Here is a 13,456-nt window from a genome sequence, read left to right on the forward strand (position 1 = left end):
GTGGTACACCTTCAGTATTCATGTTAGGTCATTGCCTATAGCAATAATTTCACCTCCAGAACGTCTCAACAGTTGTTTGAGTTTTTCAACTAAAGACAGTTTTATGAGAAAGGGGGAGCAGTATTCTTATTTTTTGTTTTTTGTAATCCAAGCTGTAATTTGCATAGTTTGTGTAATTACAACTTGAGGGGGAGTGTTAGAATATGTCAGTATTAGAATATGTCTAATATGGAAAGTCCCACGTTTATATAAGTGTGGACATCCATATCTAGTAGTTTCTATTATCATATTTGAGGTTAGTATAAGTATGTAACTCTGGGAACATAACAACTCTCTTAGACCCAAGAACTCTATAACCCTAATCAATCTCTAGTCTTCTCCATTGTTCTTCTTCTTGGTTTCTCTAATATATCAATGTCACAACTCTCCTAGCATCACCACTAACATAGAATTCAATAACATCTTACACATCAGAGGAAACTTCATTATTTCAATTGGAAGTTGGCATGGGTTTTGGGGTCTCCTGCTTGGTCTAAGAGTTTTGAAGGCTATGGGTTTGAATAGAGTGATCCTTGAAACATATTCAAGAGTTCTCTTTTTGGCGATTACCGAAGATGAGTTTGAATCACATTGATCTGTAAAGTCGTTACTACAAGAAATCAAGTTATGCCTTCATTCAATTCGAGGGTTCAAATTGTGTTAAAGAAGGAAATACATGTGCTGATGCTTTAACATCTCATGCATCAACCCTTGCAAATGATGTCGAATGGGTAGCTCAACCATTAGCCGCTATATCGAGTTGATCGGAGGAATTTCAACATTTGTTGTTGCCTTGGACGTCTGCTTGGTGGAAAGCGGCACCAACTTTTGTGTCTTCTTTTGTGTTATTTGATGTTTTGTGTTATTTGATGTTATGGGTGTACGTAGAGAACATGTTATTGTTAATAAATAAATAAAGATTTCATCTACCCCGAGGATATCTTCATAGGGACGAGATCCAAGACCGTTGAATGTGTGATCCAACGGTCCGAAAATCAAAAACAAACTTTGTTTTTGATTTTCGGACCGTTGGATCACACATCCAATGGTCTCGGAACCCTCATCCTTATGAGGATCCCTATGACGATATTCTCGTGGTAGCCCATGCCATAAATAAAATCTTAGTTGACTACCAAAACAGAAGAAAAAGATAATACTCATGGCCCATAGGCGCCAAGTTTCATTGAAGCCAAACTTCTTTAAAACTGCGAGCAAGAAGTCCCATGAAAGAGTGTCGAATGCTTGTGTAATGTCCACCTTGAGCCCTACATTACCACCAAATCTCTTTGTATAATCTCAGATTATTTACCAAAATTTTCTCAGATTAGGACAATAATATTGTAGTCTAGGTCAAGATTCTTAAAGACTTCAAAACCCAATTAACCGATATTATTATTTCACTAGGGTTTAGGGAACCATCCAGGCTACCCTATTGAATGTTCAAAATACCAGAGCCTTAAAAACCTCAAACTTGATCAAACCCAAGCCTTACCAAACTAGAAGTCTATTCCTAAGCATGAAGTTCATTACCCAACCCAATCCAGTTTCTAATGAAAATTTCAAGTTCGATAATTCAGGCATGCCTGAATTTTCTCGAGAAAAAAATGAATTTGTTAAATAATTAGAAACAGTCTATCGAAACAGTGCCAAAATTACAGTTTTATACTAGCTTGTAGGCCGTGCATACGCACCAGCTCTTTTGATAACATTTAGATTTTTTTTTAGAAAATTGGGACTACTGTTTTAGTCGCTAACCCATTTTAATTTTACAACAAATTGTTTTAAATTAAGTTTTAAAAACCCATTTTTTCAATTGGAAGAGAGATTCTGTTTTAATAGGAGAATGATTCCCATTTTAATTAGATACATTAGATTTTCCCATAATTTTCAATAGGGGAGGAATTTCCATTTTAATAGGAAAAGGATTCCCATTTTACTTAGAAGTGCTTTAATTTGTTTCAAATAGGAAAGAAATTCTCGTTTTAATAGGAGATGACGTAGAATTTTAATAGAGCTCAAAAAATACCCCCTGTGGGAGCTTTAATATTAAGACTAGAAAGTAGACTCGTGCATACGCACCAGCTCTTTTAAAAATTTGCTCAACAATCGTAACAAATCGTGATTCTTCTTTTCGTCGCTAACCTATTTTAATTTCCTAACAAATTGTTTTAAACAAATCTTAAAAACCCGTTTTAATTTCTTAACAAATTATTTTAATTATGTTTTAAAAACCAGTGTTTTTTAATTGGGGGAGGGATACCATTTTAATTTGGAAATAAAGAGTTTTTATGCTACTATTTGAGTTTTGGTTTTAAAAGGAAAGGAGATTCCCGTTTGAAGTTGGATTATAAAAGGAAAAGAGTTTCCCGTTTTAAGTTAACTATTAAGTTAATGACGTGGAATTTTAATAGAGCTCGAAAATACCCCTTGTGGGAGCTTTAATATTAAGATATAGATTTGTTTGTCCCGCTTGCTGTGCTCTTGTTACCATCTACTGTTACTCAGTAAACACAATGAGGGGGCACGGTATTTACACCCCGCTTTATGGGATTGGTACCCTTTTGGAAAAATGGTAGAAGAATAATGGTTATTCCATATGTCTTTTTTACACTCCCAACATCTCAATAGTCTCAAGGCATTGAGTCTCAATATATAAGCTCGCGTATTTTCTCTCTCCTCACCATATTGAATTGCTTTATTTTCCAAACCGTACAATATTAGAGACTCCTAAAAAAAAAGAGGTGCTAATAATTACGAACACCTCCCTGCATTTGTTTAATTTTCCTTCGTTTTAGTCACAATTAGAAACACCTCCCTCAAGTCCAAAAAATCAATTGAAATTTTAACAAAGTAACAATCGATATATTTCTCGCAATGTATCAATATCAAGTTCTTAACTTCTTCAATTCTTACGTCGCTTATTCACTCGGTCTCCACAAAACCAGTGTAGTCAAGGCATTAAAATTACCTAAAGCCAACAAGATCACTTTTTTTTGTGCCTTTAGGCTAAGGCAAGGCCTTTATTGAAGTGAGGCACTTAGTAAGTAAGAAAAATAAATAAATAAAATAAAATATGACATGAATTATCATTGATTTGCATAACTAAACAATAAACTCAATTCTATAGGATTGTAAACATGTCAACTATTGAGCAACACCCGTAAAAATCACAAATCATTTAGGTAGCAATCACTTAAAAGAAAAATACGTAAGCAACAATTAAATAGCAAAATGAAAATTGTATCTCTCAAAACAATCTAGCTCAACTTCAATAAACTAAATGAGCAAACAAATTGAATTGAGCCAAAATGACTTCACAAAATAGAACACATTATTTAAATTTTAGAAACCCATAAAACTTCATTTAATTCATCTTTGTGTCTTTCTCTCAATCCATTCAACTTAACAAAAACTTGTAAAAATCTAAGTTTAGAGTGTACCATAATATAAAACTTATAAAAATTGTAGGATTTCTTGTACCATACAACTATTGGATCAAATGTGGATGTATCACATATAGCCAAATGTGAACAAAAAACAAGAAAAATTGCAAATGATAATAAGGCGCGCGCCTTGTGCGCCTTGCGCCTTAACAAAAGGCACAAAAAAGTACAAAAGGCACCCGCCTTATGTGTGCACATGCGCCTTGGTTGAGGTGAGACACTAAAGGTGCGCCTTAGGAACGCGCCTCTTTACGCCTTGACTACACTGCACAAATTAAACAATGAAAAATAACTCATCTTTATTTCTAGAAGCATGGATTGGGCAATAGAAAATCCTAGAAAAATCTAAAACCCACAAAATCTGCGTTTTAGGGCTTTTAGCCAAACCCACATAAACCTTATTTCTTAATCACCAATGGCGCTTTGAGTTCTTCTTCTCTAATGGCTTCATCTATGGAGATTCACTCAATCCTTCTATTCACAACTGATCTTTTATCGAGTTCAGGAATGCGCCATCCTCACTGGCTCTCTTTTTCCCATTGTTTACTGCTACATAAAATCTTTGAGAATAAACATCCTTTAAGAAGTGAGCAATATGAAAGTTTATTGTTATTGAGGTTAAAAATGCAACTATACAGAGTTATCCAAATGATAACATGAAAGAATTTTACAAATGGTCATATTGCAACAATTCTTTTTAAGATTGTTTTAGGTACATTCTCACTTATTGCTTGTGAATTGAATGACTTATGTTATTGCCCTTTTTACTGATTCTTGTCGCTAAGTTCACTTCAATTGTTTCTACTCTTCATTCTCTTCTTCTCAGCCTTTCTTTTGCTTTCCAAATTCTATGCTATATATATTATCTTTAATTAAATTAAGAAACTATAAACTAATACATCACACAAAATCAATGGATAAATGAAGCCACACGCACACACTATATGTGTGTGTGTGGCTTCATTTATCCATTGATTTTGTGTGATGTATTAGTTTATAGTTTCTCAATTTAATTAAAGATAATTAATTTGAAGTCTAGGTGTGACGTATTTGTGGGGCAGAGGACATAAAATGTGCGTCCATATGAGAGCTCATCTTGGTAACAATTAAATAATAAACGGAATTCAATTCGAAGGATGTAGTTAAAACTGCTTTTAGAATGATCATTGATCAATTACACAGATCGATTTGTGGATATATGGAAATAATCAATTCTTTTGTACGTGTTGTGATTTTCTAGATTGAAGAATTGATGAGACTCACTTGATGATTGGCGCAAAATTGACCTCCTGCAACTCCATCATTAATCATCACCATTCGTGAAAACCATTTTCCAAGAGGTATACACAATTTTCTCTCTAATTATTGTTTCTTGAGAGAAAATAAACTAGTTTTTGTGTTTTTTTGTTTGCGTGTGTAACTTTTTTACAAACCTGAGCTGATGTGTCTATTTAACTCATTGTTGTCTATTTAATGATTGAATTAGTAGTTTACTAATATGATGGTATGAGATAATGGAACTTTTTATACATAATCCTTTTGAGCACGTCAGTTTGCCAATTATGAAAAATTTGGAAACTAAATTAGATGTTTACCTAAACTTACTAAGAGTTCACCACGAACAAATAACAACATAGAATTGAAAAACCTGATACACTCAATAGCTGCAGCTCTTTTACTTTCTTCCATCACATGTAAGGATCCATAATAAATAACACTTTTGCAATTTACTTAACGTTAGCTTCAACTCATTGTTAAATTCAACTCATATATTGTTGTCTGTTTAATGATTGGATTAGTTTACTAATATATTGGTATGAGATAATGGAACTTTCTATACATAATCTTTTTGAGCGATATTAGAGTGTTCACGTCAGTTTGCCAATTACGAAAAATCATCTAGAGACTACATTAGAAGTTTACCTAAACCTACAAAGAGTTCACCACGAACAAACAACAACATAGAATTGAAAAAAACAGATAAGCTTAATAACTGCACCTCTTTTTCTTTCTTCCATCACGTGTAAGGATCCATAAATAGTGTTTTTTCCTCGCTATTTGTTTGGTTTCTCACTGTTTCCTCTTCCTTTTCATCAGCTATTGGTTGCTAATAGCCACAGTTTGTTTGAATAATTTCAAAATCAAGACATCCTGGATATCAAATTTTAAGGTATTCTAAGAGTTAATTTAATTAGCATGTAAGATACATGAAAACAATACGTACTAAAATATGAAGGTGCCTTCAATTGTAGTGACCATTAACCTACATTTTTTTTCCTAGAGTGTACGCTGAATCAAATGATTTATGAAAATTAAGTAACTATTAACGGTTAATCAAGATATTCAGCAATAGTATGCAACATTAGAAGTATAGAAAATGAAGTTGATAGAGTCGTTCACGAGGATATGCATTTCAATAAGTAAAGCTTGATAAATATTTTACCTAATAGATCAATTTCCCTTTCATTGTCTGATTGTATCGTCTATTGCTAAATGCATATATTACGATGTAAAAATATAAGATTGCAAATTCACAACTAAACAATGAAGCATATAGGAACATTGTTTATGGTAATTAGGCTCACTATACATTTTAGTTATATTGGTATGATTTTGTTCATTGTTTTAGGAAGACCTGGGAGCTTATCCAAAATTTTGTAACTGAACACTTAGAAATTAAGTACAAGCTCATGTTTAAATGTTTGTTTGTTTATTTGTGTGTATTTAAATATTTAATCACTGCAGAAACTTAATACTTTAGAAAGTTGCAATCCAATTTTTGAGGTTTTAAATTTTTACCACATCTTTAGTAACAACTCATTATTGAAACTCATACAAGGTCAGTTGATTTTGGGCACTCTTCTTTAGTGGCTGCTGATTTTAGTTGATTAGGTCAGTTGCTTATTTTGTCAACTGTTCTCTTTCCAGTTTCTTTGTTCAAAAGAAGAATGCTCCATTCATATAACTTTTTATTGACTTTATAATTATAACTTTCAGTGACTTTATAATTCTTTTTGGTTTCTCTACTCTATTGATCAGACATGACTACTAAATGAAATGGATATCTCATTTGTTGTTCAATTTGGAAAATTGGGAGGGTGCAACATCAAGCTCAAATTGTGCGGTACCTATGCATTTTTGAATAAAATAAGTCAGGTGTGCTCCGGTGATAACATGACTTATTTAGATGATAACATGTCTTATTTCAATACTAATTATGATTAATTAAATTAAACCACTTTTTTAGCATTTCATTTAACGACACCTGTTCAGTGAACGAGTATGAAATTTAGTATAATTAATGGAGGGGCGCCAATACCTTAAAATTTGTCAAAGGGGTGCCAATCACATTAATTGGGGTGTAAATATATACTGCCGCCCATGAACAATCATTTCAATTCTTTTAATGACTCAAAGGTGGGGCCAACAATGAAAGGGGTTTATCAACTCAAACAATATCTTGAGAAATTTGGATACCTTCATTAAAATAATAATAATGCACCTCATGCACATGACGATGAGTTTGATGACCTCTTAGAGTACGCAGTCAAGAGTTACCAACTCAATTACCATCTCAATGTAACAAGGAGTCTAGACTTTCAAACTGTTAAAGATGATGATGCCAAGGTGTTCTGTTGTAGACATCATTGATGGTGTTATAAGTTATAACATAGATGTTATATATTTGGCAAGAATAAGTATCGCCATGGACCTAATTCCCTACTTAGTGTATCACACTTTAGTTTTTTCCAAGATGCCAAAGGTGGCCGTCTTCCAAGTTTATGCTCACATATAGCTTCAATTCTAGTTCTCTCCAAATAATCGATTGGAAGACACTAAGGCTGTGTTTGGTTCATTGAAATCTGATTCTAAAAGAAAACATTTTCTTTGATTTGGTTTTCCATGTAATAGAATTTGGATTTTGTGTGTTTGGTTGGAAATGGAAAAGTTTGTTGTAGTTGATTGCAGTTTGGTAGTAATGGATCAAGGCTTGTGAAACTTACGCAAAGTAGGGAATCAAAATCTTTTGAAACCTGCGATCTCTAAAATCTCTCATTCTCTCTCTCTCTCTTACAAGCCTCCGTCAAAAATAGAAAACAACTTCCTCTTTGTTAAAATATAATGGATGTTGTTTTCTTCTTTTTGAACACATTTGAAGAACCTGTTTTCTAGTTTTTCATTTTCCATTGTGAACCAAACATTCAAAAGTTTTCAATTTCCTTGAAAACACTTTCTTTTTCTCAATTTTCCTTGAACCAAACATAGCCTAAGTCCTATTATTTCTCGAGATTTCACAAGATGGACAGCAGTGAGCCATTTCACATTTGTGGAAACTCAAAATGGTTCAAATGCTGATATAGTGATTGGGTTCATAAGAGTTAACATGGTGATAACGCTAGCTTTGATAGGGGGCAGGTGGAGTTTTAATTTAGCTCATGTGTTTGCCCCAATAATTGGTTAGTTTCACTATGATGCAGATGAGCCTTGGAGCACTAATCCTACAAATGTTACTTTCAATTTAGAAGTACATATATTCATTCGGTACTTGACAACCAACCATGAGGTGACACGTGGAAGATAGGCCAGTAGCACATCCGATCAAGTCATAAGCTCAAGTATAATGCATCACATCCTACACTTGGCACTGCTCTACCAACTAAAGACACCTCACCTGGATTACAACCCACGAACTAACACTCTTTACTTCTAACTGTCACATCTTCCCATCCAAACGACCGACCTATAAACCTCAGCTCCCTCACTAAAACTCCCTGAGCTAGATTCAGGACATTTCCCTCTCCGACACACATCAAGACAAACCATCATCCACCACCTCTGCATAAGAAGCACCATTGCCTCACCAAGTATAATCATTATCTCTTCTACCAACTACAACAACCATATCTCTCCACCAACTACACTGTTCAGCCATACTCTTAGCCATGACCCATCCTTTGTCATCATGACTCAAACCCTTATACCATATCTATAAAAGCCAACTCTAAAACTACGTTGGCTTAATTCTTGATCTTTCTTTTTAACCAAATACGTAGGCGTCTTCCACCCAAAACCTCCCTCATTCATTCTAGATTAGTCTATACCTAATCTCATTTGGTATAATATTAGAGTGATTCCTAAATCAGAATAAATTTGTGGACATACCACTATTTGGTGTCCACAAGACAACATGTCCTGATTGGTGGAGAGGCTACTCAGGAAAACTGTTTACTTGCCCGAAAAAAATGTTTATCTGGCCCACAAAGTGTTTGGACCAATGAGAAGCTGCTGATTGTGGACAAATTTGTCCACAAATTCGCTCTCTTCCTAAATAGACTCATTTTGGTATTTACACAAACCATGAAATTGGACACCTTGGACTTGGTCATAACTCGGTTCCATATGCCATCATGTTTCCTCGCATTTCAGATGGAATTACCAAAAGGGAGGTGGAGTGGTGGACATTGAAGGCATTCGAACTTTATATGAACTCCCGAGATAACAGGAGAAAGATAAAATATGCATTCTATTTGGGCTTTTGTGGGCTTTTTTTTAATAAGCCAGGTCCATTTGAGCCCAGCCCAAAATTGACTTCCATGTTCCGTTGCAAACAAGAAGAAGAGCAACAACAACGAAAAAAAATGAAGAACAAATCACCCCCAAACTCTTCTTCTTCCTCAACCTTCTTCTTCAATTATTAGATCAATCCTAAAAGCTCAAAAAAAAAAACATGGGTCTGTTCACGTACTGTTTAGCAGGTGGTGCATTAATACTACTTGGTGCATGGGAAACATTATTTTTATCCTACACTACCTTACACCCTTCTTCATCATCATCACCACTTTCTCCACCAAACCCAACTATTAAAAGGAGGAAAAACGGACAACCTTTTTTTATTTCAGTCAGATTCATTGGTATTGCTCTTTTTACCTTCTGTTTTATATTTGATTCACTAGTTTCACTTGTTGATGCTTATAACAGTAAAGACCGAGTTGGTTTTGCATTACAGTTAGAGATTATAGCCATTGCTTGTTTGTTTTTAATGTATGCTGTGTTTGGGCTACTGTTTGTTTCCACCAGCTTCTTTACTGTACCTTATTCTATGTTGAATTTAATTGTGTTATTTGCATTTGGACAAGAGTTTATGCATTTTTATTTACAAAGAAAAGACCCCGATGGAATGGAGAATCGGTATTTTGATTTATTGCTTGTGCCTATTATGGTTTGTATGTTTAGTACTGTGTTGGAGATGAGTGGGTGGTATAATAAGTCGAATTTACCGGTTTTATCTCGAGGAGTTGGGTTGATATTCCAAGGAACATGGTTTGTGCAAATGGGGTTTTCGTTTTATACGAATGCGATAGCTCAAGGGTGTTCTTTAGTTGAAAAGAGTAGAGGGAATTTTACTGTGTTGTGTAAAGGGCATATGGCGAATCATCGGGGGAGAGCAGTTGCGACATTGCAGTTTAATTGTCATCTTGCTTTTATGGTTATGGTGATTGTTGCGGTGTACTCGTTTGTTGCGTATAAGTATGGATTGGCTGATGATTACTTGAATTATAAGCCTCTTAATGCGGAATTGAGACATTTGGATCATCAAGGACAGTTTACATTGGATTCTGATGATGAGATTGTTGTGGAAGAGAATGGTATGAAGGCGAAAGATCTTCAGATTCTACCGGTATCAGGTGTCAATGGATTTGGTGATCATTAGCGAGGTAATTGTATTTTTTACCTTATTTTAAGGATGAGAAGCTCTGTTGTTTTTTGTATGTTTCTCTATATAAAAGATCATTTGGGTGGCTAGAGATTTGTTGATTTGAATATACATATTTGATAATGTCAAATACAATGATGACTGAAGCTTTTCTTCCACTGTTAATATAAATCCAGTGTTATTCTTGTTTCATATATCAACTTTTTGATACTGTTAGGTGTTTAAATACTTACACTGTTACTGCTTAGAAATTGCAAGAATTAAAGTGAATCATGGAAACAGATCTAGGACTTTTAGGCTGCAGTTCTGTCATCTTTTAATACATTTTAGTTTAAGTTACTTTTTTATTTTTGTTCCAAGTGTGAAGGTAGCTTGAACATTGAGTCCAAGATTGAAGTCAATCGACAATCTTCAGCTAGACTTTCCTTGATATGTCTCATGGCTAGATGAAATTAGTTTTATACTTATTTGAAGAAAATCCATGTTGATGTGTGGTGATTTCCTACACTGAAACATTGGTATCAGTACCAAACACAAGCCATAAGAACGAAACACCAAGGGGTGAGCTCTGAAATGGCTACTTAGAAACATATTTAAAAGGAGAGGGGGGAAATGAAATAGAGAAACTGAGAAAGTTAAGGTTAAAGCTACCATGCAAGAAATGCTCTGCTCTCTGGACATGAGTCAGAGCTGCTATAGGAAAGGACTACTTGGACCATGGAACAGCCTGAAAGAAATCCATTGAAAAGGAAATTTTGGGCAAAATGACAGCTTCCTTTGGACAAAGGCCTACTTAGATAGATAGTAGGCCATCACACTGTAGGGTTTGCTACAGAGCGTCCTGGAACTTAGGATCCTATTTAGGAAGTAAAGTTGGTCCCACTACCTTTGGTGTTGACCACCACAGATGAAATCAAGCTGCTCGTAGTTAGTAAGGAATGAGCTTTAAGTCTTGCAGTAGCAAAGCCGTTTAACTATGAGTTCTTAAACTACAAGGCTATAGCATTGTCTGTGAAGAAATTTTGCATTTGGTGTTCATACATGTCGGAGAGCATTGCATATGTACGGTGATTGATTTTTTGTCTCCTTAGTTAATGACGCTACTCATGGTCTGTGTCAAGATATTGTCCAATTTTTTGAAGTAAATTGGAAGGACGGTTAAACTTCTAGACAAGATATTGTCAACAGAACTGTTCAGAACTTCTCCATAAAGATCAAATTTGTGGTGCTCATGCTTCAGGAAAGTCTCCATTTTTAGGAAGCTTGCTCTGAGTTTTTAGATTTCTTCTCATAAATATAATTGAGGGGAATGGGTCTTGCTGCTTGGTGCCTGATATTATGAAACTAAGAAAGGACGCTGCTTTCTATTTGGGTTATTGAAGATCATTTTAAGTGATCTTCTGTTGTGTTTCTTGTTTTCTATATCTTCCTAGAGTATGTCGCAATATTGTTTGTTTGTTTGTCTGATTTGTTTAACTCTACTATAATAGATGAATGTATGGATATAAATGCGTGAGAGAGGACCGTTAGATCATGTAGCCTAACAGTAGCACCCTATTAGTTACAACAATGCTTGAAAAAGTGTGAAAGACGGTTTTGATGTTCGCACGAAGAAGATACTTTACGTGTGTATGTTGAGCTTGACTATAGACTGCTCCTCCTCTGCAATTTGCTTTAGCATCGTCAGATGGAGCAATCAGAAAGTGAATCTTCTTTTGAGTTACCGTGTCAGGAAGAAAGTTGTATGTAGATGGTGATTTTGCTTGAATAGTGCTGGCTGCACTTTTGGCATGTTTTTGGAGTTCAGATAATCCATCGCAATTCTGTGACTTCTGTCCCTGCTTTATGTTGTAGTTTAGAGCAGCAAAGAAAGCTCCGGAAACCGGAGTCTTGAGAGCTGTCCGTTCATTCGTTATGACATAGGAAATCCAACTTGCTTGGAATAGGTACTCCCATAACACAGTCCCATGTCTTGTAATCAGATTATTCATAAATTGATTGCTTAGCTGACTCTGCCAACATGTATTAAGCCAAAATGTAGTGCTTCCGTAGAATAATTGTGTATTATGCTACAAGTATCGTAGCCCATTGTTGATGAGTGTCCTCACCCGCTTAGTAATCTGAAACTCGGTACTGATGGGGTGTCCATTAGCAACTTAGTCTGGTGGTGGCAGTGTTGTTCTAGTTTAGCTGCCGAGGTGCGTGACTGTCCCTTTTGGCGGCAAACTTGTTGCTCTCGCTAGCATTGCTTCCAGTTTCTCATCACTCTGTCCCAAACCCTCTTTTTCAATCTCTCCCTAATAGAGTTGATGAATTACATAGCCTTATCATGAGTGAAGAATTATCACTTCAGGATCTCAGAGGAAATGGTCAAGTTGATCAAGTGCTGTTTTTAATAACTTTGGTAGAGGAAGAGGATATGACAATTACAATAACACTGGTAGAGGCAATGGAAATGGACGTGGTTTCTATAGAGGCAATGGAAGCTATAAACAATGGCTACATAGGAAGAGGAAATAATAATTACAACAACACTGGTAGAGGAAATAGTTCTTGTTACAACAATGATGCAAGTACATCAAATGGATATAACAATGTATCACAAGGAAGACCTCAGTGCCAAATCTGTAATAAGTTTGGTCACTTGGCAATTGATTGTCACAATCGAATGAATCATTCTTATGTAGGCAGAATCCCACCTATCAAACTTGCCATGCTTGCCAGCATCAATGATGCAATCCCTCAGTCTCATAGTTCACAGTATGATGGTTCTCAATATCAGAATTCTTCATCTCATTATCATGGTTCTCCCTTTCACTACAATGGTTCTAATCATCAGAGTTATCATGGTCATCCTAACTCTTCAAAGGACTCCTACTGGTATGCTGACACAGGAGCTTCTAATCATCTCACCAATGATCTCTCCAATCTCTTTATTCATTCAGACTACAAAAGAGCTGACAAAGTCCTTGTAGGAAATGGCCAAAGTCTGTCCATTACTCATACTGGTTCTGCTTCTGTTAAACCTTATAGCTCATCACATTGTTTTCACATGAAAGATATTTTACATGTCCCAAAAATACAACATAACTTTTTTTTTCGATAGGATATACAACATAACTTAGTGTACATAAATTCGTCACTGATAATAATTGTGCCCTTATTTTTGCTCCAAATGTTTTCTATGTCGAGGACACTACAACATGGAGGACTCTTTTCAAAGGTCGAACTGAGCATGGTCTATATCTTATTCATCTCT

General features: G+C 35.2%; 1 protein-coding gene across 1 annotated transcript; it reads left to right on the forward strand.

Moving 5' to 3' along the window:
- Positions 1 to 9,078: 9,078 nt before the first annotated feature.
- Positions 9,079 to 10,389, forward strand: LOC147523137 (plant viral-response family protein (DUF716)). The gene has a single exon (XM_086597239.1). It carries the CDS (start codon positions 9,211 to 9,213, stop codon positions 10,192 to 10,194), a length of 984 nt encoding a protein of 327 aa, XP_086453365.1. The 5' UTR covers positions 9,079 to 9,210; the 3' UTR covers positions 10,195 to 10,389.
- The last annotated feature ends 3,067 nt before the right edge of the window (positions 10,390 to 13,456 follow it).

Source organism: Coptis chinensis, chromosome 1 (genome assembly GCF_015680905.1).
Source record: "Coptis chinensis isolate HL-2020 chromosome 1, ASM1568090v1, whole genome shotgun sequence".
NCBI lineage: Eukaryota > Viridiplantae > Streptophyta > Magnoliopsida > Ranunculales > Ranunculaceae > Coptis > Coptis chinensis.